Genomic DNA, 26,018 nt, shown 5'->3' on the forward strand with positions numbered 1-26,018 from the left:
ATATATTCTAGGTGTTATTTATCCTAAAGTTACTTGACATTTTTTATATATATTTTAAAGGATTTGCTCCTAAAAATATATTTTTCATCCTCAACCAAAAACTGACTTGCACAAGAAACAAACATACAGAAAAATCTTCCAACTGAAGGGAGGGGAAAACACATTTGTTCTCTCTCAATCCTAGTTTTCCATCATGAATACAAATTTGTTTAATGTTTTCTCCTTTTCAGTCTCTTGCTGCTAATAAGGAGTTAAGATCGGCTATTTTTCAAAATATATCGTTTCTTCTAATAATCTGGGATATTAGCCATCTCTCCTGGAAACCTTGCTGTTTTCAGATGATTAATTTTAAAGACAAATTCTGAGGTAACTCTTCATTCCAGTAATTATTCTGTTGTCATCTGCTTTCTTCTACTTATTTTTCTTTTGATAAATTTTATATATTTGGGGTTTTTTTTCTATAATCTCCTCAAAAAATGGTAAAAGGAGGAAGACGTCATTCATTTTTCTAGCAAAAAATATTCCCATGATGAAATTTACCATCTTGAATTCAAGAGTATTTTGGTAATATTGGTTTTATGACAAAATATTTCATAATCTACTCTTGTACATCCCTTTAATTTCCATTCACTCAAAAACTTGATATAGTGTAACACACTTTGTTCAAATATTTGTAGATAAGATTTTCTTAAAATGTTCCATGATGAAGCCATAAATAATTCAACCTAGGATCATTTTTGTCTTCTAAATTAATTAAATAAAATAAGACTAAAGAAGCCAAGCAGTTGAAATATACTTAATGATTTCCAACAATGCAAGGATTCTAAAGGTAACTTTGCATGAACGTTAGTTATAGATTACAGCATGTTACATGTAAAATGTATAAAAAATATTTTGGCTTCTAGTACTAATAAAGAAGAATAGTTGTAGCTCAGGGTTGAAATGAGGCATCCTTGGTGCTCTCTGAACTTGTTGTTTTCTTGCAGACGTTTCATTATCCAAATTATCATCAGTGCTAATCTAGTGTCCTAGACTAGCTTTGGCTTCTAGTGTTCAAGAATAGTATAATGCCCTATCAAGCTTTCTTCACATTTCTCTGATATAAGAGCAACTATAGCAAAAACATGATTCTTTGGGATTTCTCTTAATCTCAAGTAGTGCAGTTAAACTATTGGACTATCAGTACCATGCATTTAAACCTGTCCAGTCACTTCATGGTATCTATTTGATAAATAAATTCAAAACCATGCAAGCAACTGTTGGTTCAGTTTTATTTTAAAGTTTTCTTGAAATCTTGATAGTCTCAAATTACTATTTAGTGATGAAGTGATAACATCATCCAGGCATAATCCTAATTCTGCTTGCAGAAAAAAAAAATGGCAGTTGTAATTACAACTGCATCTGTCTATTATAAATCTACATGCATTTGTAAGCAGCCACCTATCTGCCTCAAAGAAATAGCACCTTCCAAAGCGTCCCTTTTCAATTGAGAGACACCCCATTTCTGCAACGAAGCCTATTAGTTATTAGAAGAACGTGGCTAGGCCCAGTTTGTAACACAACTTCCATGTTTTGTTTTGTTTTGTATTTAGAATACTTGGAATTGCCACTTCAGGTTGAAAGAAAAGGGCAGAATAGTTTGCACATGGCTAATTATGAGACCACCTGACTCCAGAATCCCTAATTATAAGTTCATTTCACTCAAGATGACTAGGATGGTGAATTAAGTCTAAAAACTATCAGAATTATTACTCTGGAGGGAAAAGCTGTAACACAACTTTACCTATAAATAATTCCAAAGTTTCCATGCAAGGACTGGGGGAAAGTCTTCAAGGCTCTTGAAGGAAAGCAGAATACAGGACATTCAAATATGAGGGAAGAGACCAGGTATTGAGTCAGACAAGGCAGCTTATGGGTTCTTATCATTTAAAAGAAAGATTAGATGGCAATTGGGATAATATACAAAGCAGATATATTTAATCAACTTTGATTTAAAGAAGGAAAATCAGTCCGGCCAGTTTACATCAAAATATTTTACATGGCTCAAATAGAATTTCCACTCAGAGAGTTTTTGTTACCCTTTTCTGAGTGAAATCTCTCTTTAAATAATTGAAATAAGACTGATGATGAGATTAATATGTGAATAATAATTCAGTGTCTATGGCCGTGATCCAGCACAAATCTAATTATGCCTAATCTTATTATGCTTATTAATAATGTTGTTCTGATGCTTTGAGCTAAAACAAACAATCTAACAAGCAATATAACTTGAATCCAGAGTTCATATAAATAAAATCTGTTGACTCACTAAGACTTTGTTATCCTTTCTGCTTCTTCAACCCTCTGTAGTCCAAACCACCTTTCCTGAGGATTTGGCAACTTTAAAAAGACTTCAATATAATATTTGTAGGAAACGGAAATACAAATAATTATGCTATTGATATATTTCTTCAAAACTAATTCTGGATCTTACTGTTCTTATTAATCTGTATAATATAAATGTCAATATCTCAAGCTGGTACGTATATTGTGGCCTACATTTATTTATTATTTATAAATAATATGAGGTATGCCATCAGTTCCATAGTTTCCAGGAGGCTTGTAGTCACAGCATATTAAGAAAATAAATAAAACCAACATAAAAGCATAGCCAACATCAGACAGGGAAAATAATGGAATAGCCCCTCGTATTGCTGTTAACCCAATATGCAGCCCTCTTCTTCAAAGTCTCTGTGGAAAAGCACAATTTTAACTGACCTCAATGAGAATTCTGTTTGAAAGTAATAGCGCAATAAACAACAACACCATCTGTCCACTATATTGGCTTCTGCTGTCAGCAGGCAGGCAACTACTTTTGATGCCAGCCATTCTATGACCCAACTACATTCTGGGTCATCTTCGGTGACAGCAACTTCATAAGGAGAAGCACAATAAACTTTTGCTTAATTCAGAGGAGTTATAAGCCTGGGAGATATTTTTTTGTTTCTGCAAGATTTTCATTTGAGACTTTTTGGCTGAAGCTTAAGTGATAGAAGAGATTGATATGAAGGTTTTTTGATGCGTGGCTTTTACTGATCTTATGTTTGTCTCTATCGTAATAGTTTATTTACTTTGTTAGCTGAAATAATGGGAATATTCTCAAACAAAATATTGATAACTCAAAAGCAAGATGTTGCTTCTACAAGTTTCCATTTTTCCTTTTTATATTTCTAAGAGGCTCTAGGTCTGCCTTGTATAAATTAAATGACTGAAAAGTACTTCACATTATTTTATATTTAATTTTTAAAAAGGAAATTCAATTAATCAATTATATAAATGTAATATAAAGGTATTAGTGGGTTTCTTTTTGATTTTTTTTTAAATTAACACTTGTCAGAGTGTATCCAACTTCACACTGGAATGAAACAATCTCCTTCATGCTACTTTAAGGAAGGAGCAGGAGGGGACATAATGTACATTTATTGTTGATTGACTTTTCTTGTATGCTACCATATGTTCCCACAGGAGCCAGTTTAATAAAGATCAGAAATAGCCAGCGAATTTTTCTACATCCCTAGTGGTCAATTTGCCATATGAAATCAGTTTCAGACACTATAACATTTTGAATCTGGGCAGTGGACCTATAGACCTTAAACATTTAATTCTATATAGTGTTTCTTTTTTATATATGCCTTTATTGGATTTAAATAAACCACAAATACAGATAGAATATATAGAAAAAGAGTACTTTCCAATTTTCTTCAGTACAGATACAAATATGTAATAAAGCAACCTGACTATATTTAAACAAAAATAAAGGCATAATATGTAAATCAGCAAACAAAAGGAAAACAATACACAATATTTCTATAATTGGAACACATCTAATCATCAAATACCAAAATCAATACCAATTTCATTTCTATTATTTTTGAGCAAGAAGTTCAAAAGTAGTATCCAAATGGAAACAAACCTTTGTTTTTCACCAAAGTGGTCAGTTTTGCCATCTCAGCCAGGTCTATTAATTTCCCAATTTATTCTTCCAGTCTAGGACTTGTCTCCTCTATGCAAATAGAAGTCTTGTTGGTGTTATATATAAGAACAAAGCCCCATGTTTCCTTTCGGTTTGGTATCCATCATACCTAAAAGAGAAACCTTCAGTTTTAATTGCGTGTTGATTTTTGTAAATATATCTTCTAAATCAAAATACATATTTTGTTCCAATATTTCTTAGCATTTTGCAAGAGGTGATAAAAGGTATTAGTTGCATTTCCAACACTTATTTGACATTCCCATATACTCCTTTGTCAGTTTATCAGGTGTTAAATACCAACATCATTTTATACAAATTTTCTTTCACATTGTTTACATTGCTTCTTAAACTTTTTTCTCTCTAGACCCCCTTCCCACTTTTAAAAATAATGAAGAACCCCAAAAGAATATAGGTTATCTTTGTTAACATTTATATTAATGCTGACACATTCGCTGCCATTACTGCTTATCACAGTTGTTTGGTGGGATTTTAATATTGTATTATTTTTCAGCATAGGCTGGCAAATAAGTTTGACTTTGCAGACCCCTGAGAAGGTCGTGTGCATGGCTAGAGATCCTAGGATCAGGGCTTTTTTTGTCATAGAACGAGCAGAACGGAGTTCCGGCATCTTTTTTGGATGAACCCTTGTAGGGTAGACAAGGCGGGTTGTATGACATGTGTGATTTCCGGCACCTTTTTTTTTTTTTTTTTTTTTACAAAAAAGCACTGACTAGGATCAAACTTTAAGAAACTTGATGTAGACAAACTCACAAAGCTTTAACGTGTGCTATTTAATGCCAAGTCACTGACAAGTTTACAAAAGTGATACTGCTACTGATACTTAATTTACAACTTATGTAGACCTGAATACAAAATTATCAAGTTTGGCAAATGATAAGTATTTTATATTTAACAATTGTTAGGAAAGCAAGAATTTGCTTTTGGCATCATTTCCCATCCACCCACCCTTATCCTCTACCCAGAATACTGTTCTGGTTTCAAAGTGCCTATGCATTCACCTTTTTGGCTTTCTATTAACTCTTTTCCTGGCAGTTACATTTATCATTTACTGGCAGTAGCCTTTATTGTTTCAATTTATATTCCACGAATTTATATTCCATGTTTTAGCAGCTTTGTAGATTGTGTCCTGAGGCTATAGTTACAAAAAGTTATGTTGATTTCTGATGTACTTTCCTATTGATGAAGTACATTCAGTTCTAATGTATGCAGCATATATTTCTTTTATTAATTATATTTTGATAATTGTAATTTAATATTTATTTTCTAATTCTAATTTCTACACACCGGTAGTTTTAATATGTTTACAGAGTAGAAATATGTTTGGATATGTTTACAGAGTTTTACATTTTCAGCTTATATTTTTATTTAAACTGGATGGAAGATGACTTATATACAATCTTTCACACCTAATTTCCAATTAATATTTAATTTTCAATGCTATGCATGCTTAATCAGGGAGGAAACATTTAATAGTACTCAATTCTAATGTATATGTTAACATTTTATACTGTATTATGTAGCTATAGCAGTATTTATGTTAAAGATAAAACATATATTAAAATACGTATTAAAATGCTATTTTAAAATGGGGTGCTTTGTGGGTTTAAAAAGCCTTTGTATTAGATAATGACATGTTTTTAACAATACATAGGGAAAGTTTAGGAAAATAAATAATGGAGAGTAATCAGAGTAAATATATTTAATATAAAGCTTTACTTTTTCTGGCCTGACCCAAGTATTTATCCTTGTCCCATCCACTTTCAGAATGAGGATTCTGGCAGAATGAGGATTGAAAGGCTAAGGTCCTATTCCCTCAGCAATTATTTATAGGGAGCACAGGATTTTGTTGAAACTCAGGTTTCAGACATCCAATACCCTCATCATGTAAATACTTCAAAGATGCCCGATTGACATTGCACATGTATAGAATAGGGGGTACCTTGCTCAATAGTAGTAACTGTGAGAGGGACCTCGGAGTCCTAGTGGACAATCACTTAAATATGAGCCAGTAGTGTGCTGCAGCTGCCAAAAAGGGCAACACAGTGCTGGGCTGCATTAACAGAGGGATAGAATCAAAATCATGTGAAGTATTAATACCACTTTACAATGCCTTGGTAAGGCCACACTTGGAATACTGCATCCAGTTTTGGTCACCACAATGTAAAAAAGATGTTGAGACTCTAGAAAGAGTACAGAGAAGAGCAACAAAGATGATTAAGGGACTGGAGGCTAAAACATATAAGGAACGGCTGCTGGAATTGGGTATGTCTAGTTTAATGAAGAGAAGGACGAGGGGGGACATGATAGCAGTATTCCAATATCTCAGGGGCTGCCACAAAGAAGAGGGAGTCAATCTATTCTCCAAGACGCCTGAAGGCAGGACAAGAAGCAATGGATGGAAACTAATCAAGGAGAGAAGCAACCTAGAACTAAGGAGAAACTTCCTGACAGTTAGAACAATTAACCAGTGGAACAACCTGCCTCCAGAAGTGGTGAATGCTCCAACACTGGAAGTTTTTAAGAAGACTGGACAGCCATTTGTCTGAAATGGTATAGGGTTTCCTGCCTGAGCAGGGGGTTGGACTAGATGACCTCCAAGGTCCCTTCCAACTTTTATTATTATTATTATTATTATTATTATTATTATTATTATTATTATTATTATTATTATTATTATTATTATTATATGTAATTTGGATTCCTTTAGAGCAGGGGTGGGGAACCTTGGCTCTTTTATGACTTGTGGACTTCAACTCCAACTTCAACTTCAAGTTGAAGTCCACAAGTCATAAAAGAGCCAAGGTTCCCAACCCCTGCTCTAGACCTACAGCATAATATCCACAGGGCAGAAACTGTGTGAGCTCCTATATAAGGAAGGACCCTGATTATGTCAACTCAAGTGGAAGCCAATGCATGTACAATAGTACATTTGTACTCGGTTGTGAATGTCTGCAGGAGCTGCTGTCATACAAGCAGCCTTGGTTGAGGCAGAAATGTATTCAGAGTGTATTCTGTTATTCAAGAGTCTGCTACTCTTGCCGCTGAAAGAATAAAATTTATATCAGATTGGAATTTAATTCTGCTTGCAGCACTACCATAAAATACCAAGTGTCAAATCATCTAACTAAGTGTCTCATAAAGGTAATATGGGACTGCTGCCAGACATTTCATTACTACAGCATTCTGGGAGGCAAATGATTTTTGGCTAGCCACATGCTTTAGAGAACTAAAACCGGCATTAAAAAAAAAAGTTATCCCATTGAATAATAATAAAGTTTCACATGCGTATAAATTATTTCAACAAAAGAAACTTTGTGTTGTCTGCAGCAACGTTATTCTTAATCATACACTCCCCCCCCCCCAGATCACTACAGACCTCAGACAGCGTTGTACAGACAGTCATACAGGGACGTCAGCTTCTGCACCTATGGCTGCAGGAATCATCGCCCTGGCGCTGGAAGCCAAGTAAGTACCTTTGTTTTTGTTTTGTTTTTAATGAAAAGTCATTAAGACATAAGATTCTATGCATTATTTCACTTTATTGTTATAAAATGTTACTTTCCCTTAAAAATAGTTGTGCATATTCAGGTATTAGGAATACCTGAGGGACTGCCTTTTTCTAAGAGTCTCTACTGTCCAATTCAATCTAGCAGATAAGGCAGCATGCGAATGAGCCATAGTGTGTTAGCTGGCATAAATTAGAAGACGGGCCTTTTCCATAGTGACTCCTGCTCTCTGGAATATCCTCCTCTGGGAGATTAGAATGCTTCCAACTCTGTTAGCCTTTCATAAAGATTTAGAAACTTGGCTACGTTCCTCAGCCCGGGACACATTTCTTAGGTTTACAGTTAATTGGCTAATGGCTGCTGTGTATATTTTGGATGTTTCTATTGATTTTAAAGGTTTTTATTGCTTTCATTTTCTTTTCAGTTTTGGAATTGTAAAGACCCAGAGTCCTTGGTTGAGATGGGCAGCTATAGAAATTGAATGAGTGAATGAATGAATCAATGAATGAATAAATAAATAACTTAGATATATATCATAACTACACTGTAGTGGCATTTCCCTCTTTTAAAGTGCATTTAGAGCTTAATCCTAAATCAGCATTCCAGATTTGTGTAATGCATCATAAATAATGGTAGGTATAGCTCCACCACTTATAATGAATATAAGATCAAAGTCCATATATAACCAAATGGTTTTAAGGATAAAACAATAGTTGTAACAGTTAACAATTAGATGTTACATTAAGGCCATCTTCTGTGCATCTCTGATCATTATATTTACTAATTGTTTTATCTTTTTTTGGGAAACCAATATATTTCTGTCTAGATTAAAATAAATGCAGCTGAATTACTCTACAAAGTATAGCAAAACAGAGAAGAGGGCCCTAATCAGAAGTCATTGCAAGGGAGGGAAGAAGGAAATGGGAGGGCTAGAATGAAACAAGCAGGGTTGCAATGTCATGATGGAAGCCTTGTCCCTTTTCTTCTTTTATCACAAATCACACACAAAGGCAAAAGGGTGGAGCTTGTACCTCAGCACTGCTTTCTTCACTCTGATCTAAGCAATGACAGCCTGCAAATGCCACTACCCCAAATTGATAGTTCTAAATAACTTTTAGCATATGGAACCCAATGGAGATTCCATCACCCCAAACCACTCTCTTCCTGATATGGAATTTCTAGCACTGATTTAGTCAGGCCAATGTCCGTTTAATCAAGTTGGGCCATTTTAGTTTGCATTTAGGCTTTTAAAGAGGGAAACTAAGATGCCATGTTACTTAGTGGAAGAATGACATGTGTATCTTTTACTAACAGCTGCTGAGGAAAAAAAAATAACTACCAGAGAGGATTTTATTGCTGCAGAGATCCCAGATAGTTTCACAAAAAGGTTTGCTCCCTTTGAGGAGCACCCGGAGGCTTCAACTGGTCCAGAATGCGGCCACGCGGGCGGTGTTGGGAGGGACTCGTCGCTCCCATGTAACACCGCTGCTGCGCGAGCTGCACTGGTTGCCAGTGGCCTTCCGGGTGCGCTTTAAGGTGTTAGTTACCACCTTTAAAGCGCTCCATGGCATCGGACCTGGTTATCTCCGANCTGGCCTAGGGAGGATTTTAAATCGGGTTTATTTTAGGTGTAATTTTTAAATAATACAACTTTAAATATTTGGTTTTAATTGGTTTTACTTCGGTGGGGTTGTAGGCGTGTCTATGTTTTTTAATATGTTGTGAGCCGCCCTGAGTCCCGTCGGGAGAAGGGCGGGATATAAATCAAAATAAATAAATAAATAAATAAATAAACAATATACTAGCTTTTCTACTAGCTTACATATGTAGCCCAGGTTACCAAGATTGTCTCTAAAATTATACTTCTCACTTGAGAGGGGGCAGATTTTTGCATATCCTCTATTTTAGCTTAGAGCGGGTTGGGCTAATATTCTTTCACCATTTCTGAACTCAAAACATTTGGTGGACTGTTTATGCTTAATTTAAAATATATTTATATTTTACATAAATTATATATTTATTTTAAAATTGATTTTTCTTTTCTTTTGTTTTTCTATTTTTCATTTTTTGCATTTTCTTTTCTTTTTGTTATTTTGTTTTTCTTAGTTTGTGCTAGTGTTTACTGTTTTAATAGGAATGTTTAACAAAATTACTATAAAACATTAATAATAATGTTTAAAATAACATTTTGAAAATTTAAGAAATTTTAAACAAATTCTGATGCCAGTTTTCTAGGCTACAAACCTTTTGTACTGAACTGCTTAAACTATAGTAATCCGAAAAGAAAGAAAATGGCTTGTTGTCAGGACTCTTTTGCTAAAAATATGTAAACAAATAGTTGTGATACACAGTGATTATCAACAATCTACAATACTTTTCTTAAAATAGTAGTGATATCCAGTTGGCAATCCTGGTAAATGATGTCCATGAGGTCATGAAGAGTTGAAAGTAACTGAACAACAAAAACAACAAACATCTTTAGAGCTACAGCTACTGACGTCTGAGAAACAGCTGTTTGGGCAATGGATCTTCTTCTCTCTCCTGTAGACCTGGCATTTCTCCCATAACAAAGTTCCTCCAGCTCTCCAAAAGAGACTTGGAAGCCTTACAAAAGTTAGGAGAAATATTTCACTAGTAATATTTTTCTTCAATAAAAGTGATATTACTGGATTTGTTGAAAATATATGTTCATATTATATGTGTAACCTGAAGGTAACCATGTTTAGTGAGGAGTATCGTCTTATTTTCTGATAATTCTACTTTTTGGAGTGTGCAATTGCAAGTGATGATTTCTATATAGTTTTTACATACACACACACACACACATATGCAGGTCTTGGCATATTCGGGTCTTTTCCCGTGTAAGATTGAGAGTATCTTGGCGACGTTTCGACGAGGTCCCACTCGTCATCTTCAGGCTGGGGTTTTCGGCTTCGTGCTTGTGCGAGCAAAGTGTGATCGGAGCTGCCATCTCTCTATAAATATTGGTGGGGGTGTGTGGAGTGCTGGCTTAGTTGCTGTAGGTGGATTGGTTGGCTGTGTGGGAGCTATTGTTTGCGGATTGTTGAGCTGTTTCGTAACATCCTGAGTAGTTGAGGTGCTGACTAATGGGCACACAGCCAGCACCTCAATTACTCAGGATGTTACGAAACAGCTCAACAATCCGCAAACAATAGCTCCCACACAGCCAACCAATCCACCTACAGCAACTAAGCCAGCACTCCACACACCGCCACCAATATTTATAGAGAGACGGCAGCTCCGATCACACTTTGCTCGCACAAGCACGAAGCCGAAGGCCCCAACCTGAAGATGACGAATGGGACCTCGTCGAAACATCGCCAAGATATTCTCAATCTTACACGGGAAAAGACCCGAATACGCCAAGACCTGCATATCTGTACCCATGAAAATCTATATCCATCTGCTTGGTACCTAAGAATTTCCCTTCTGTGCTTGTTTTCCATTTTTTCTGGGTACACTGGGATTTTTAAAAAAAATCTTCCACTGCTGAGCAAATATTTTTATTTTATAATAATAGTTTGGGACCTATGAGAGGTTCAAAGGCATTCTTGCCTCTTAAGAGGGTTGATGCAGGGAACTGCTATTGGTTTTGCTATCAGTATATTACCTTTCCATTTATTTGTTCTTTTTAATGAAAAGAATCTGAAAAAAATAAGTTGGATGGGGGAAAAAAAGCTTAGTACCAAGGAGGTATTAACAAAGACATTGGAGCTGACAATCGGATTGTAAAATAGAAATGGGCCATATGTTTTCTGAAGTGGGAGATCAGAATCTGAAATACTAACCAATAAGCTGACAAATGTTCCAGAATTTTATGTTCATTCACTGGATTTTACTGGGAAAGCAGTTCTATAAAAAATACCTTCAGTTTGTTACTTTCCAAATCCTAACCAATTCGGTTTGTTTAGTCACTTAGGAAGCCCTTTTTCTAGAACTTCTGGTGGCAAACTAGTTATTCCCGAAGAATCAGGGATGAAATTACGATGGACATCAGCAGCCAGATGATGAATTCTGGCCAGCAAAGTCTCTCTGGAAAAGGAAGAGATCTTGAAATCATTCACCTGCACTCCAGACAACTGCTCCTCATTAGTAGACTGCAGGAACTGAAATTTTTGCAGTTAGTTGTGAACTAAGCAGCCAGAAGCCAAGGGCTTTTAACAAACCCACAACCTTAATGTAGTCTATATAGGTACAAAGTTCGTAAGTGCCTCATTTCTTAATCATTTCTGGTGTAATTAATTTACAGCCAAAGAGATTTTCTGAATGACAGGATAAGGTTCCATTTGATAAGTTCTTTTTTCTGGTTTACAAAGGAATAGACAAAAAAGATTTTAAAGATTTAAAAACCTTTAACCAAAACCTTAACAAGTCGATTAAAAATTTTTTTTAATGGATTAATGGAACAGTTATTTTGAAAGATTATTTCTTCGATGAAAGTGTTTTTAAACAAACTAGAATTAAGATAAACAAAGTGGACTTTTGTAAAAAAAAAGTTCTTTGTTTATTATTAAAAAGTATGACAGTTGGTGGATTTTAAAACAAAAGATAAATATGATGCTGACTGAAACTACAGAATGCTATTAGAGACAAATGTATTAAAGGAACAGGAAGATAAAATAGGAAAAAGGGACTTTTCTTTCTTCATTGCCTTTTAAAACTTTTAATGTTGAATTATAACATCATAATAGCAACTGCCATAAAATGCAAGAATGAAGGAGAGAAGAATTCTTAAAGCAACCTGCAAAGAAAGGAATTACATCAGATTTGCTTGAAAATTATTTGTGTAAATGGACAATAAATTGGAATCACTTGATACTAAATTGACAGCTTTTGAAAAAGAATGAAAGATTGTAAAGATAAAAGAAGATATGAAATAAATTAAGAAGATGGAAAGCTCTTCAAAACATATCTGAACATTGCAAGACTGAGTTTGAAATAGAATTGTGGACCAATGATGAACATGTAAGTGCTAAAATTGTGTAAACGTTTATTGAAATTTGAAGCAGAAGACAAACAAGTGAAAGTGGACTAAAATTGTGATTATAATGTATAGATGGAACAGTGGGAAAATATGCAGTTGAAAGGATTGAAATTTACATTATGTTATAATCTTAAAGAGAATTTTTTATAAAATTATGTATCAATAGTATGCATCTCCAAAGCAATTGTCCAGAAGTTACAAAGGCACTTTAAATCTGTGTTGAAATTGTCAGCTGTAAGAAAGGATATTTTATTATGTTTGATGGACATGTACAAAAGCTAGAAATTTTTGGATTCTATTACATACAGTGATTCAAAGGATTTTAAATATGTGCAATTGAAACCAGAGGCTTTTCTTTTGGGATTGATGGTCAAGCAGTTGGGGAAAATTTTTTTAGACAGATGTAATTTTGTTTTTCTACATGATGACTATTGTGACAATGCACAAATTGTATGCACAAAGATGGAAACTTTTGGCACTATCTATAATTGAGGAATGGTTGGTTAATAAATTGCTGAGATGGCTAATTGACTTGAACAGAGAAAAGACAATATCTACATGTATTGCTAACTGGAAAAACTTGATGGACGTTTTGTGTGAAACAGGGAAAAAAATGAATATATGATCTATGGCAGGGGTCCCCAATCCCCAGTCTGTGGACCAGCACCAGGCCACAGCATGCCAGAAACCAGGCAGTGCAAGCAAGTGAAGCCCTATCTGCAGGATGCAGGCAGCACACGAAACCACAACCCCTCCAGTCTGCAAAAAAACCCTCTCTCCACAGAACCAATCCCTGCTGCCCGAAAGGTTGAGGGCCACTGATTTATGGTTTTGATGAGTAGGCAGAACAGATTATAGAAACAACAGAGTTATATTGTAACTATAGACTAAGAGGTAAATTTATAATTGTATTATAACTGCTATAAAGAACATTAATAAATTACTTTTTTGTATCTGTTTTCTTTCATTTCTATATTTCTTTTACTTTTTTCCTTTATTGCACTTTTATTTTTTCTCTGTCCTCCTCTTCCTCCTCCTCCTCCTCCTCCTCTCATTTTATACTAGTTTGTATTAGTTTCTATCTTCTTTAATACAATTATACAATAAGTCTTATTTTTCCATGATGAAATATAACTACAGGATTATAAATGCAAACATAATTGAGTTAAAATTAAATCTTTAAAATGTGTATATAGCATGTAAGACAAAACAACTACACTTACAAAGCATAATGCCAAATAAGTAGTAAATATGATAAGCAACTGGAGTTTTGCCATTAATTCCAGTAGAAAAGTGCATTTACTAAAGATAATTATACACTAATTAGTAGTTCTAATTTTTCCAGTGTAATAATTATGTTTTATTTTTCCACTTCAAATTTACTTTTGGAAAAGGAGAGAAACTATGATTCCTATGTAGAAGATAAGATTAATTTCATATTCAGTGAGGCTGTCCCTTTTCATTTTAAATTATATTCTAATTTATCTGCCTAGCATAGTCCAAATGTAGTAAGGTAGTCCTTTGTGGGTTATTTTCTTATAAGCAGGTTGTTTTGTTTTTGAAATGTAGCCAATCTTCTACTTAGCATTGGGTACAGCCTTAAATACATTTTTCAGCCTTGAAAAGGTTTAGCAAAAGGGTAATAATTATCCTTTGGGAGATTCAAGTTGTCAATTAAAATTAATGAGTCCTTACTTGGTGACTCACACAGATAAAAAATAAAAGCAATAAAACAGATTTTAAAAAAGCAATTTTGATAAATTTTTCTTACTCTGCTTTAAACAAACAAGACTGAAATCAAGTACCAGTGTTAATCACTACATGGATGTCACCAGGCAGCTTTCTTTAAAACAGTATAGAAATAATTTGTCACTGTCTTCCAGGATAGTTTTTCAGCTTCCCAGTTTGGAGGCTTTGCATCCAAATACTAAGTCTGGCCCTGCTTAACTTTTTCAGAGTCAGCCAAGATTAGTTAGATATTTCAACTAGGTGATATTAAAACAAGCTTCCTTCTACAGAAGAAAAGTCCATGAAGGTATGCCAGAACAGTTAGTAGATAAGATAAATAGATAAATTACATCAAAGCCCTGAGAAAGGTGAGAACCTTGACTTTGGTATGATTCTGTATGGCTGAAATTCCAACAGTCTTTTAAGATAAACCATTGGTTACCATTACAGGTTGTTTTTTCAAATAATATTGTAATGCATATAAGTAGAGTTATAGGTAATTTTTTATGTTACATAAATAAATGTTATTTTGAGTTATATTCAAATATTGCAGAATTTAACTCCTTGAGGAACTTAATTATATCTGGGGTGGGTAATACTTAGAGAATTGTATTGAGAGACTGGGAAAGTACTACTCTTCTAGACACTAGGGACTAGGTCGGGTGTCAAACTGCCCCTGGGCCAGATGCATCATGCCGAAACCGCGTCTACCCCAGCTCTGGCAATGGGAAAAAAGTTGCGATACGCCATGACACGTCATGTGACGTGGCAAGTTTGACACCCCTGGACTAGATTCAAGAAATTTATAATGTATAAAGGTATGAAAATATTCTTTTAATATCAGTAAAAAAGACATGTCACCAGCTGGCTTTCATGTTAATTTAATATATTAACTCATGGGGTGGTTTGGTTCTTTTTTGTTTGTTTGTTTTGGTAGCATTTGGTAAAATAGAACCTCTTTTTAATTTCATGTTTCTTAATTGCTCTTGGTATTTTGTTACATTTTCTCTATATTTTCTTGAAAAATGCTATTTTTAAAAAAAGTTCTGTAGTAAAAGATAATTAACTGCTCCCATCAGACAAACCTGCTGATCTATTTAGCTGGGAAGTGATATGAAGATATACTCAATACTCATCATTACAGGGGTTGGGAGTGAACATCAGCAAGATGGTGGACAGACTGCTGCAATGCAAGCTCCATCGGCAATGCTGCATCCGTTATCTGGCTAGTTTTGACAGTCTGTCACGCCTGATGGGTCTACTTGCAAATAGTGGGTGTTGCATGCAAATGATGGCATGTATCACACTATAAGGAAGAAAATGTGAGGACTTCTTTGGGTCAGTGATGGCATTGTTGTAATATATGTTTGGCCAGAATAGACATCTTGGTTTATTGCAGGGTCTGGTTTCCATGTTAGAATCTACTTCTGTGATCTGTCTTTTAATAAGTCCTCGCTGGGATTGAACTAGTTCTACCAAATTGTTTATTGATCTAACTGGGTGGGTAGTTCAGATTCCTCAGTGCCTGGCTAAATTCTATCAGTCCAGCATCTCTGTCAAGTAGATCAGAATAAGTATAACTGTAGCATGGAGCCTGGCTGTAAATGATAGACTTGGTTGTGTATTCTGAGTAGAAAGTGTACCCTTGGAAATTCCTATATAATGTATGTGTCCATTGTGTAGTTTTTATGGTGACGTAAGAGAAGTAGGCTTGTTCTGTAGATAAGTCCAGGCTGACTTTAATGATGGGCTAAAGTCGAAGTAATGGTAGAATTTCATGAAAGATTCATTTTCGTGCATCCTGATGGTAAAAATGCCATATCTAAAAGGAGAGGGTTCAGAGAGTAAATTGAAGAAAATGTTCCAAGTCAGCCATGAAAATCTTGCCAAATTGAAGATGTATGTGCCATATTGATGCCACTAATTTGTAGTACAATATTATTGCCAGGTTTAAAGCAGTTATAGATGAGTACAAAGTCACACAGTCTGGTAGCAAGGCTTGCTGTTTTTGCATCAGTGATGATGTTCCTGATGATATTGTTAAAATGCTAAAATAGTATTGTTAGGAAGATTTATCTGTTTATTTATTCCATTTATATGCTCTCCCCCCTCCCCCATTTAAACAAGTGAATCTGGGTGGCAAGCAAAATTAAAACAAAGTTAAAAAAACAAAGTGGTACAACAATTAAAACAGATAGCAAGAATGTTCATTATTATTAATCAGAATTACATCATTCATCATATACTATAACTACTAGTATAACCAAGAAATCAATCCCTGCACATTTCCCAAAAGAGGTTTTTTCCATGAAAACATTTCACTTCTCATACAAGAAGCTTTTTAGATGAGAAGCGAAACGTTGCCAGTTGCCTTTTGGAAAAGCATCTTTGGGACAACCATGACCTGGATGATCCAGAATCTCCTGCAAATACTTGGCCACTAAAATTTCTCCCACCTTTGCCCTCTCTCTTCACCACAATAAATCCTATATCAATCTAGCCACTCTGTGCGTCTGATGAAGTGAATGATAACACCTGAAAGCTTATGCTGCTTAATAAAATTTGTTAGTCAAAAAAGATGCTACCAGATTCTGCCTCTTCACTGGCATCCAACCTTGGCAACTTTCAGACTTGTGAACGTTCAGCTCCCTGAATTCCTCAGCCAGCATACTGAAGTTGGTTGGACACCCCTGTTTTAGGGTATTAATTCCACATTTAGCATATCAGGGATCTTTTGAAGATATTCCTGTTTTTCCGTGTCTTTTTTAATCTTCAGCGTCTTTAAGATGTTATTATAATACTGCTTCTTGTCTGTTCTAGCAGCTAGCAGAAATTTCTAGGAGAAAAGCATTACTGCTTTAAAAATTCATAGTTTATGAAGTAGAGTTCATAAAGCCAGCCTGAAGTTTACATTGTCATGTTCACCCTTCACAAACCTGTGTACAAACAAGATACATAACTATGTACTGTAAAGCATTGTTCAATATCGCTTATACTAGAATTCATAATTTTAAATAAGGATTAGAATTTTTACCTTGTGTTTTTTGAATGATAGATGTGGAGATTGTAACAGGAATGGGGAAAAAATGTATCGCAACTTTTTGATATTTTTTTTATCTCTTTTTCAGTTCTCTTCTACTGCTTTGTCTGATAGGTCTATATAAAGACAAATAGAAGGAAATTAAAATTTTAATTCAATACTCCTGCATTGCTTAACTATGCAAAATGGCAAAACCCAGAAGAGATATTGAGAAGTAATCTCACAGTGTACCTGGGTCCTTTGCTTAACCGCAGAACTAAATATTTTAGATATTTGGATTAAAAAATATTAACTAGAAGTTAGAACAATTTTATAAGTTATAAAATTAGTTAATATTGGAAATTTTAATCAAGATGCTTCTGTTAATAAATTTATGAACTATTATTAAAATATGGCATTTATGTTTGTAGATTAACAGGCACTACAGTGTCTCCTAGTGACAACAAAGCAAAATACCAGCAGATACATTTTTGTGACATGAATTTTGAAGAAGTGGAACTATAAACATATAGCTTTAAAATAAAAAACAAATGCAAACCAGAATAATTTTTGATAAATAAAAATTTCTCTGCTAATGTTATCTCACTAAATTCTCAGTGATTATATGGCTAGTTTGTTCCTAAATATAATTCAGTTGAACCCTACAAAATACATCAGAGAAAAAGTCCAAGAGTTGTCATTAATTCAGGGATGGGCAACCTTGTGGTAGCCACAATGGCCATTCTATGCCTTGCATAGAATGTACTATGTACTTCCAGATATCATTCCCAAATTTTTATAGCCAAGGTTTCTTTTTATTTCCTTCCTTTCTAAAGGTACAGAGTACAAAATCTCCATAAGGCTGAACACATCTGTTTTGTATAATTAAACAGGATTTTTTTTACTCTTAATCTCCTGGCTATATCATTGGTTTAGCAAACAATCTCTGCAAGATAAATATTTTCCTTCATTAAGCGGGTGGCTGTGCAACCTGAATATATAAGTAGCTGAATTAAAGGAGAAAGAATTGGGAAATATACAGTATACCAAAGGAATTGTGCAGTAGATGTTTTGTGCTAGGGCAGGCATAAATTAGATATACTGTAGTTCTTTGCTGATTAAGTCTTAAGACCAAATCAGGGCTTTTGGTATTCATGTTGCTTGTTTACTGCAAGGATATATAAATTGACATTGCACAGATATACGTGATCAGACCCTACAGCCATTGTAAAATTTCCACTCGTTATATTACACTTTTCACTTTTTCTTGTTTTTATTTCTCTATGTGGTTTACCTTGTTAGAGAAGGCCACTTCCTTATTATCTGATTTCAAACTGTTAAAAATATTACACTATTATTTTTATAACTGGAGCCTTGAAAGCATTTGTACATGAGTAGCTACAAAACAGAATCAACAGATTACACTAGCAAGTACTGTATATAGGTGATGCTATGTAATTAAATCAATTTTAATTCCATCTTTATGAATTTTAATATACATTGGATTTTCCCCATTCATTCTATATTTTTCTATGCTTAAGTTTAGTCCTAGAACACAAATGCACATGGCAACAGCAAAAGTATGTCTTGCAGCTTCAGAAGAAGATTAAGAATATTCACATAATACAGGGGTGTCAAACTCAATTTCATTGAGGGCCGCATGAGCATTGTGGTTGCCCTCAGGGGGCCAGGTGGGTGCGGCCTACTGGGTGGGCGTGGATGGAGTGGGTGTGGCTACTGGGTGGGCATGCCCAGCTCTACATCGTTCACGTCAAGGGTGCCTGTGGGGGCCTGGGCAGGAGTGGGACAGATCTGAGGGTCTCTGGCAGAAGGGGGTGGGACTGGGGCAAGCGCCAAGGCATGGTCCATTTCTTCATTCCTCACAAAGGGTGATACCTCCCCAGCATGCACCCAGGGGGCAGGGCCGACACAGCAGGAGCTGGTTCCTCGCTGTTTCTAGATGGCCTTGTGGAGCTAAGATTGAATGCGTTTCAGCATAGATGGCTACCACAAAATTGTACATTGGCTCTCAGCCGGCCTGAGCCAGGGCCAAGGCAACAGGGGCCGTTCCCTCACTGTTTCCAGGATGGCTTCGTGGGCCACATGAAACCACTTCGGGGGCCGCATCCGGCCCCCAGGCCTTGTGTTTGACATGTCTGACATAATAGAACATAATATTCTTAGAACAAATAGAACATAATACAGCATAATATGCTTAGAACAGTAAGAACATCATCAGTATCTAAGTTTAAATATGCTTGGGATAAACATGTCCCTCAGCCAACAAAAAATAAAAATTAAATAAAAATGAATAAAATAAAAAAATTAAAAATAAATAAATAAATAAAAATAAATAAAAAAACTAAACTCAAAGGGCAGACTCAATGGACTTAGGTCTTTTCCTGCCGTCAATTTTCTATGTTTCTAAGAATATTAAAATGTCAGAAAATGCATTTGTATCAAGGCAGCAGTTTTATATCTATATAGGAATATTTACAACTGAGGCTAGAAACAAGTCAAATAATTTTGCTTGAGAAACTAACAATGTGGTTCTGCACTACAACTCTAGCCCTTTCTGATAGGAAAATATAATCTGGACACGAATTGTACCAACAGCTATTGATTAAATTATATTAACAGAGCACTATCATATAGGAAAGAATAACAGCAAGATGCTATTATACAAAAGCCTTGTTTATACTGAGTAAATAAGCAATAATGGGATATGAAAGAAATTTTAAGCTTGTAGCTTCAAATATGAAATTAACAGAGATTTTGGATTACTCTGGGACACAAATTTATTTATTCAAAAGCACGGACATAAACATTTTTTTCTAAAAGTAGAGAAGTCCTTACACCAATTATGTACCACCAATTTCTGGTTTTGCTGGCATTATCTACCAAGACTTTACCCCATGCCTATCACTTGTTGTTGTTGGGTTTTTTGCCAACAAAGGTTGATTGATTCTGCTATATATGTAATGCCTAGCCTGTATGCAGGCCAACCCTGTATTATCTGTCTATGTAGAAAATTTGTCCTGGCCTCTAACAAGATGAGTCATAAATTGTTTGGGGTGATCTTGTTTGCTGCTGGTTGCTAGGAGGGGTAATTCTTTACAAGCACAGGCATATGCGCACACATAGGCCACAAAAGCTTACGCCTTTGCTCTGTTGTTGATATGATTTTATAATTGTGAGGTATCATTTACCTTGCAGATCCTGGTAATAGTTGTTTTTAACTGTTGGGTTTTTAATCTTTGTATAGTATCCAGAGACACTGAGACAGGCAGGCATATAAATTTAAATAAATAAAATGTGGGGAGATGCTCTTTTCCTAAATCTAGCAAATTTTGTAATCTCTACCAGCACAAAGATCAGAATCAGGATCAGGTGCTTTTCTCTCTCCAAGAAGATCTCTTGATCTTAATCTATGCTGTAACATCCTGTCCTTGCAAGCCAAGCATGAAATAATCATTATAAGCACAATCTACAAGGAGATTTTATTTTAATGTTTTTTCTCATTGTAGCCAAAGTTGCCAGAGCATAGTTATGACCATAACCAGCACACTCTATTTGCAGTTTAGTATAGAGGTGATGCAGTCTCTAATAAAGGAAAGTATTTATAGCTCAGGGTTGAAATGAGGGGTCCTTGGTGCTCTCTGAGCTTGCTTGTTTTCTTGCAGGCATTTCATTACCCAAACAAGGTAACATTATCAGTGCTAGTAATGACTCCTGATGATGTTACCTAGTTTGGGTAATGAAATGTCTGCAAGAAAAGAAGCAAACTCAGAGACCATCAAGAACTCCTAGTTCAGTCTCTCTTTCCAAGTGTCATGGCAAGGACTTAGCCATACTGATAGGCAGCCTCACTTCAAAGTGAGACTATACCAGTGGTTCTCAACCTTTTTAATGCCGCGACCCCAACCGGTCATAAGTCGAGGACTAAACTGGTCGTAAGTCGAGGACTACCCAACCGGTCGTAAGTCGAGGACTTTCCCTGCCCAGGAGCGCCGCGCATGCGTGGTTCCGCCCCCTGTGCTGGCCGAGGCGTAGCTGGCAAGTGGCAGAGACGGAGCAGGCCGACCACCAGCTGGCCCAGCCCAAGGGAGGTAAGGCATCCACCGGAAAAGGGGGGGAAAAATGGCAGACAAAAAAAATGGCGGACAAAAAAATGGCGGACAGCCTTGCTTGGCGACCCCCGTGAAATGGTCGATCGACCCCAAATGGGGTTCCGACCCACAGGTTGAGAACCACTGGACTATACATTACAGAAGCTGTTGTTTAACTATCACATAACAATTAACTATTATCTATTTTTTCATTCAAATGAAATAGTTTTCTGTTTGTTAAAACTGCCTTCAAAATATTAATTATGAAAAATGACTAATTTAACCCATAATTTATTCTTGCTCTGAATATTTTTGATATGTTTCTCTCTTTTAGATAACCACCTCTATGTCTATACTGTTCTCCTTTTAGAAAATCACATTTTATTGTCTTTTTCTAGTCGTTTACTAACATGGAGGGATATTCAACATATTATTGTAAGGACTTCACGGGCTGGACATCTAATTGCCAGTGACTGGAAAACCAATGCAGCTGGTTACAAGGGTAAGTTGTCATTTCATAGTCAACATTTCAGGCCTTATTCAATAAAGTCCTTAGTATTTCTTTATTTCTAAATTTCCCTTTATATTTTCCCCTTTATTTCTAAGTCCAAGTGTTTTCCTACCAGGTATAATTCATGCAGCTTCTTTTTATTTACACTAATAAAGTAAATGAGGTCACAAGATCAAGAATTATGCTTCTTGTATATAGCTGTGTTTTAGGTAAAATAAGGAGTCCTCATTACAAAGAAAATATTATTCTTGAAAGTAAAATGGTTCTCAGCTATCTCTTATATGAGTTGATTGGAGCAATCTGTTATAAATATCATTCATAGCTAAATAATATAAATTTAAATAATATGCATTTCCTGACTTCTCAGAGTAGCATACTACAACGTGCACATTGATATTATGTGATAAAATTCACTATTAAATAAATTGTGTACTTAAATATATATATTGGGAATAATATTAACAAAAATATACATATTAAGGAATGCATATTTTTTTCTTTTGGACATTTGAATCTTATACATACGCATTGAATGAATGGTATTGATTTCAATTTAATATTTATAAGGAAAAGATTCATGACATACAGAGTATAAATGCCTACTTAGATCATAACAACAAATTCTATGCCATAATTTTCAGTTGGAGGTTTAATTTTTTTTATCTTTTATGTTGTTCTTATCTATTATAAAATTTATTATATTTTGTGTGAAAATATAAATTGAAAAATGATTCATATTGTATGTTAATCAATGTTTTATTATTTAATTATTAAATTTATATTCCACCTTTTCTCAAGGAGTGTACTAGCTATCAATATTTCTTACCGCACTGTCAAAATAACAACAGTATATGCTGGGTATTATTCTAAATGCTACAATAATTGCAGAAAATATTGTTAAAATAATTGAATGCTAGTTTATTATTTATGCAGCTTAATTTATTTGCTACTTTTCTCTGAGAGCATTTTACATTTCTGTTTTATGTGTTCAACTTATGGAAATCAAATAGTACATGAGATAGTAGGAAAAATTGATAAATATCACTGGGGTATGGTTAAGAAATATTATTGTTCCATATTGCTTGGAATGTTATCCATTGTATGAATATAGCAAAACACCTAGGAGGTATGTCCATTACATTAATATTTAGAAAACATTATCTTATTTTCTGTCATGATTATAGTTATTCATAAAATCTATCCCACTGCATTTTGTACCAGTTGCAGGTTAGTATTCCATATAGTGCAATATATGTATGTAGTTATTCACTACCTCATACTAAATTATAAAAAGAAGAAAGGAACAAAATTATCCCTATTCACAATGGAACTGAAGCATCAACTTTAACCTAATTAAAATGAATAGTTTTAAGTCAATTATTTTGGCAGTGTAAGCTGAGCAAATGGTTTCAATAAAACTATAACTCCCTTTCAACCTCTTGTTAGTTTTGGATGAAGCAAAAGCAAATGATTTAGATTAAATAGCAACCTCCAATGTTTAATTTGATGTGGAGAGTATATACGTGAGCACTGTATATTGCTTCTGGCAAAAATGGAACTGTATTTTACTATTGCACGTGGCACTATTTAGTGTAATATTTCACTATTGTCCCCAGCTGCAGCCAAAAATAATAATTAAAAACCTGTTTTTCATAGAATGAATTACACTGATCAGACTGAATCCCTTTGCAAATGTACTATAATTCTTTTTTTTTTTTTTTGGGCTGGAACATATTTCTTCAATGACAGTATCATAATAAGGTGTATGAGGAAAACAAGCCAAGCAGTTTTCTAAAGCTAGCCTTGGCTGCAATCTTATCCTACACACATTTAGCCATTTACTGGCTAAAGCTATAATGTTATCCTACACAGTTTTATCAAATAAACTGCACTATTCAAAAACAGCATGGAGAACAGTGAGATTCATTTATTTTTCCTCCACAAGATATAAATAAACAGCCGAATGGTAGGGTTGTGAGGATATTACTTTAGAAATAAAAAATCATAGAGGAGAAAATAGGCAAATGTTTATAAATTTCTTGCTCAAACATTACTGAAAACTGGTACTCGAATGTGGGTTAGCGTGTTGTTTCCTTGAACTGCTTGACTTGCTTGTTTGGCAATCCCAGGTTTAAGGACTTTCATTACTGTGGAGTTTAAATCATCAGGGTTGTTGTTTTTTAAAAAATAGAAATGTAGTCATTGATCCCCAGAGGGATGTTAAAATAAATTGGTTAGAATAGTGAAGTTTTTTGGCCTAGACTTACCCACAGATTTGAAGAATGGACATTAAATGTAATTACCTGGCAAACTATGTTTGTTTAATAGCTTTTAACTAAATGTATGCCAGGTTGCTCAAAGTCAAGCTGATTTGAAAAACCTTTGTTCCTGCTTATCTACTGATTGGCTATCCAGCATGGGAAAAGATAATTACTGCTGAAACTTTCATAGGTAAATGAAACAATTTAAGGGAATGAATGAATGAATGAATGAATGAATGAATGAATGAATGAATGAATGAATGGATGGATGAATGGATGAATGGATGAATGAAAGAAAACTGAATCTTCCAGACTTCAGGTTCCATATCTTTATTAGAACCAATGGGTTCTTATTCTCATTGAGTACTTACCTGTAACATACACTGTAGTTTGTAATATTTAATATAAAATATAGAAATTTGTATTCATATACCAATTCTAATAATACATTATTTATGAAGAACTATTCTTCTAGAATATTCTTTATCAGTTCACTGCAATATTTGGTAGGAGGAGGAGGAGGAGGAGGATACTCTGTGCCATAATCATTGAAAGACATTTACAGAAGAAAAGGAACCTGAAAAGAATCTTAAGAGCAAGCAGGAAGTTCTTCCAATCTCAAAGTGATGACAGTAGTGACAGATCTGTTTTATAAAAATCAAGTATAAAAAGTGGTAAAACAATTGGATCCAAACAGGGGTGCCTTAATTTACAATCGCAACAACTTTTAATCAAAATTCCAATCCCAGTTGTGATCTTAAGTTGAGGATTACTTGTATATAAATAGGGAGAAAACCTTATACTCAGTAGCACCAAAGATGTCACCTAAGCAGGTAATGAAATATATGTAAGCCAGGGGTGGCAAGCCTAATCGCAATGCAGGCCATATGGTGACGTATCGGGAGTTTTTGGCCTTTGAGGCGCTGGAGTGGGTGTGGCCTGCATAAGGCTGAATGCGGCCTGTGGGCCGCCAGTTTGACATTCCTGATGTAAACCAATAACTAACTCAAAGAGCACCAAGAATCCCGCCCAAAACTGTTTCAGATCACCATATATTCCATTATTTTTGGAAATCAACAACTTTTAACTTGTTTTCTTTTTTAGTAGAATTCACATGGGAAGTAATACATGTCAATTAGTAAATAAATATATGCAGGAGTTTGAGGATAATTACTTCAAAAAAAATTAAAAGAGAAAATGGTATATTTTTTAAAAAAAATCATGACAGAATTGGATAGTACTTTACCAGTAATGATTCCCTTTAATGAGGCAAACTTTGCTGGGATTCACGTGAAAAGATTAATAATTTTTGTGTATATTATTCATGTGCAAGAACAGCTTTTTCAGTCTAGGACACAGGCATTTCCAAAAACAGTATGCCGCAGAGTTATGTTTTTCAGGCAGAAAAATGGCAATTACAATCTTAAGTATTGTTTATAAGTCATTTCTAAGACATGGCATAATATCTTCATGAGGTCCTAGACTTGGTTAATATCAGTTGAAATAACCCTCACAGTTTTAATTTACACATACGTAAAAGGATAACTTTACAGTGTGAGATTGAATGGATGATTTTTTCCCTTCATGATGCAAAGGATCAGTTAGTTTTAGTAACTCTGTAATGTTTTCTCAAAATTGTTATTATTTACTCTGTGAAAATGATGGGCTTGTCTTGATTCTTGCAGCTGCTTGGCCCACAATCCATTTGATCAGAAACTTGAAAGTACAAAGCATTTCAGACAGCCATCCATCAGCTGTCTGGAACATTTCCATATGGAAACCTTAATAACTGCTCAACGTGATACTTCTTGAATTGAATTAAGGAGGGATTATATTTAAATGTATA

The 26,018-nt window shown here is 34.8% G+C and overlaps 1 protein-coding gene across 1 annotated transcript in view; it reads left to right on the forward strand.

Annotated features, from left to right (window-relative positions):
• PCSK5 (proprotein convertase subtilisin/kexin type 5) overlaps window positions 1–26,018 on the forward strand; it is a 140,264-nt gene that overhangs the window by 92,764 nt on the left and 21,482 nt on the right. The window contains exons 9-10 of the mRNA XM_015814469.1: window positions 7,398–7,498; window positions 21,799–21,902. Of these exons, the coding sequence (XP_015669955.1) occupies window positions 7,398–7,498; window positions 21,799–21,902 (205 nt within the window). The remainder of the gene's footprint in view (window positions 1–7,397; window positions 7,499–21,798; window positions 21,903–26,018) is intronic.

This window comes from Protobothrops mucrosquamatus, unplaced genomic scaffold (genome assembly GCF_001527695.2).
Source record: "Protobothrops mucrosquamatus isolate PMUCROS unplaced genomic scaffold, P.Mucros_1.0 scaffold254, whole genome shotgun sequence".
Classification (NCBI taxonomy): domain Eukaryota; kingdom Metazoa; phylum Chordata; class Lepidosauria; order Squamata; family Viperidae; genus Protobothrops; species Protobothrops mucrosquamatus.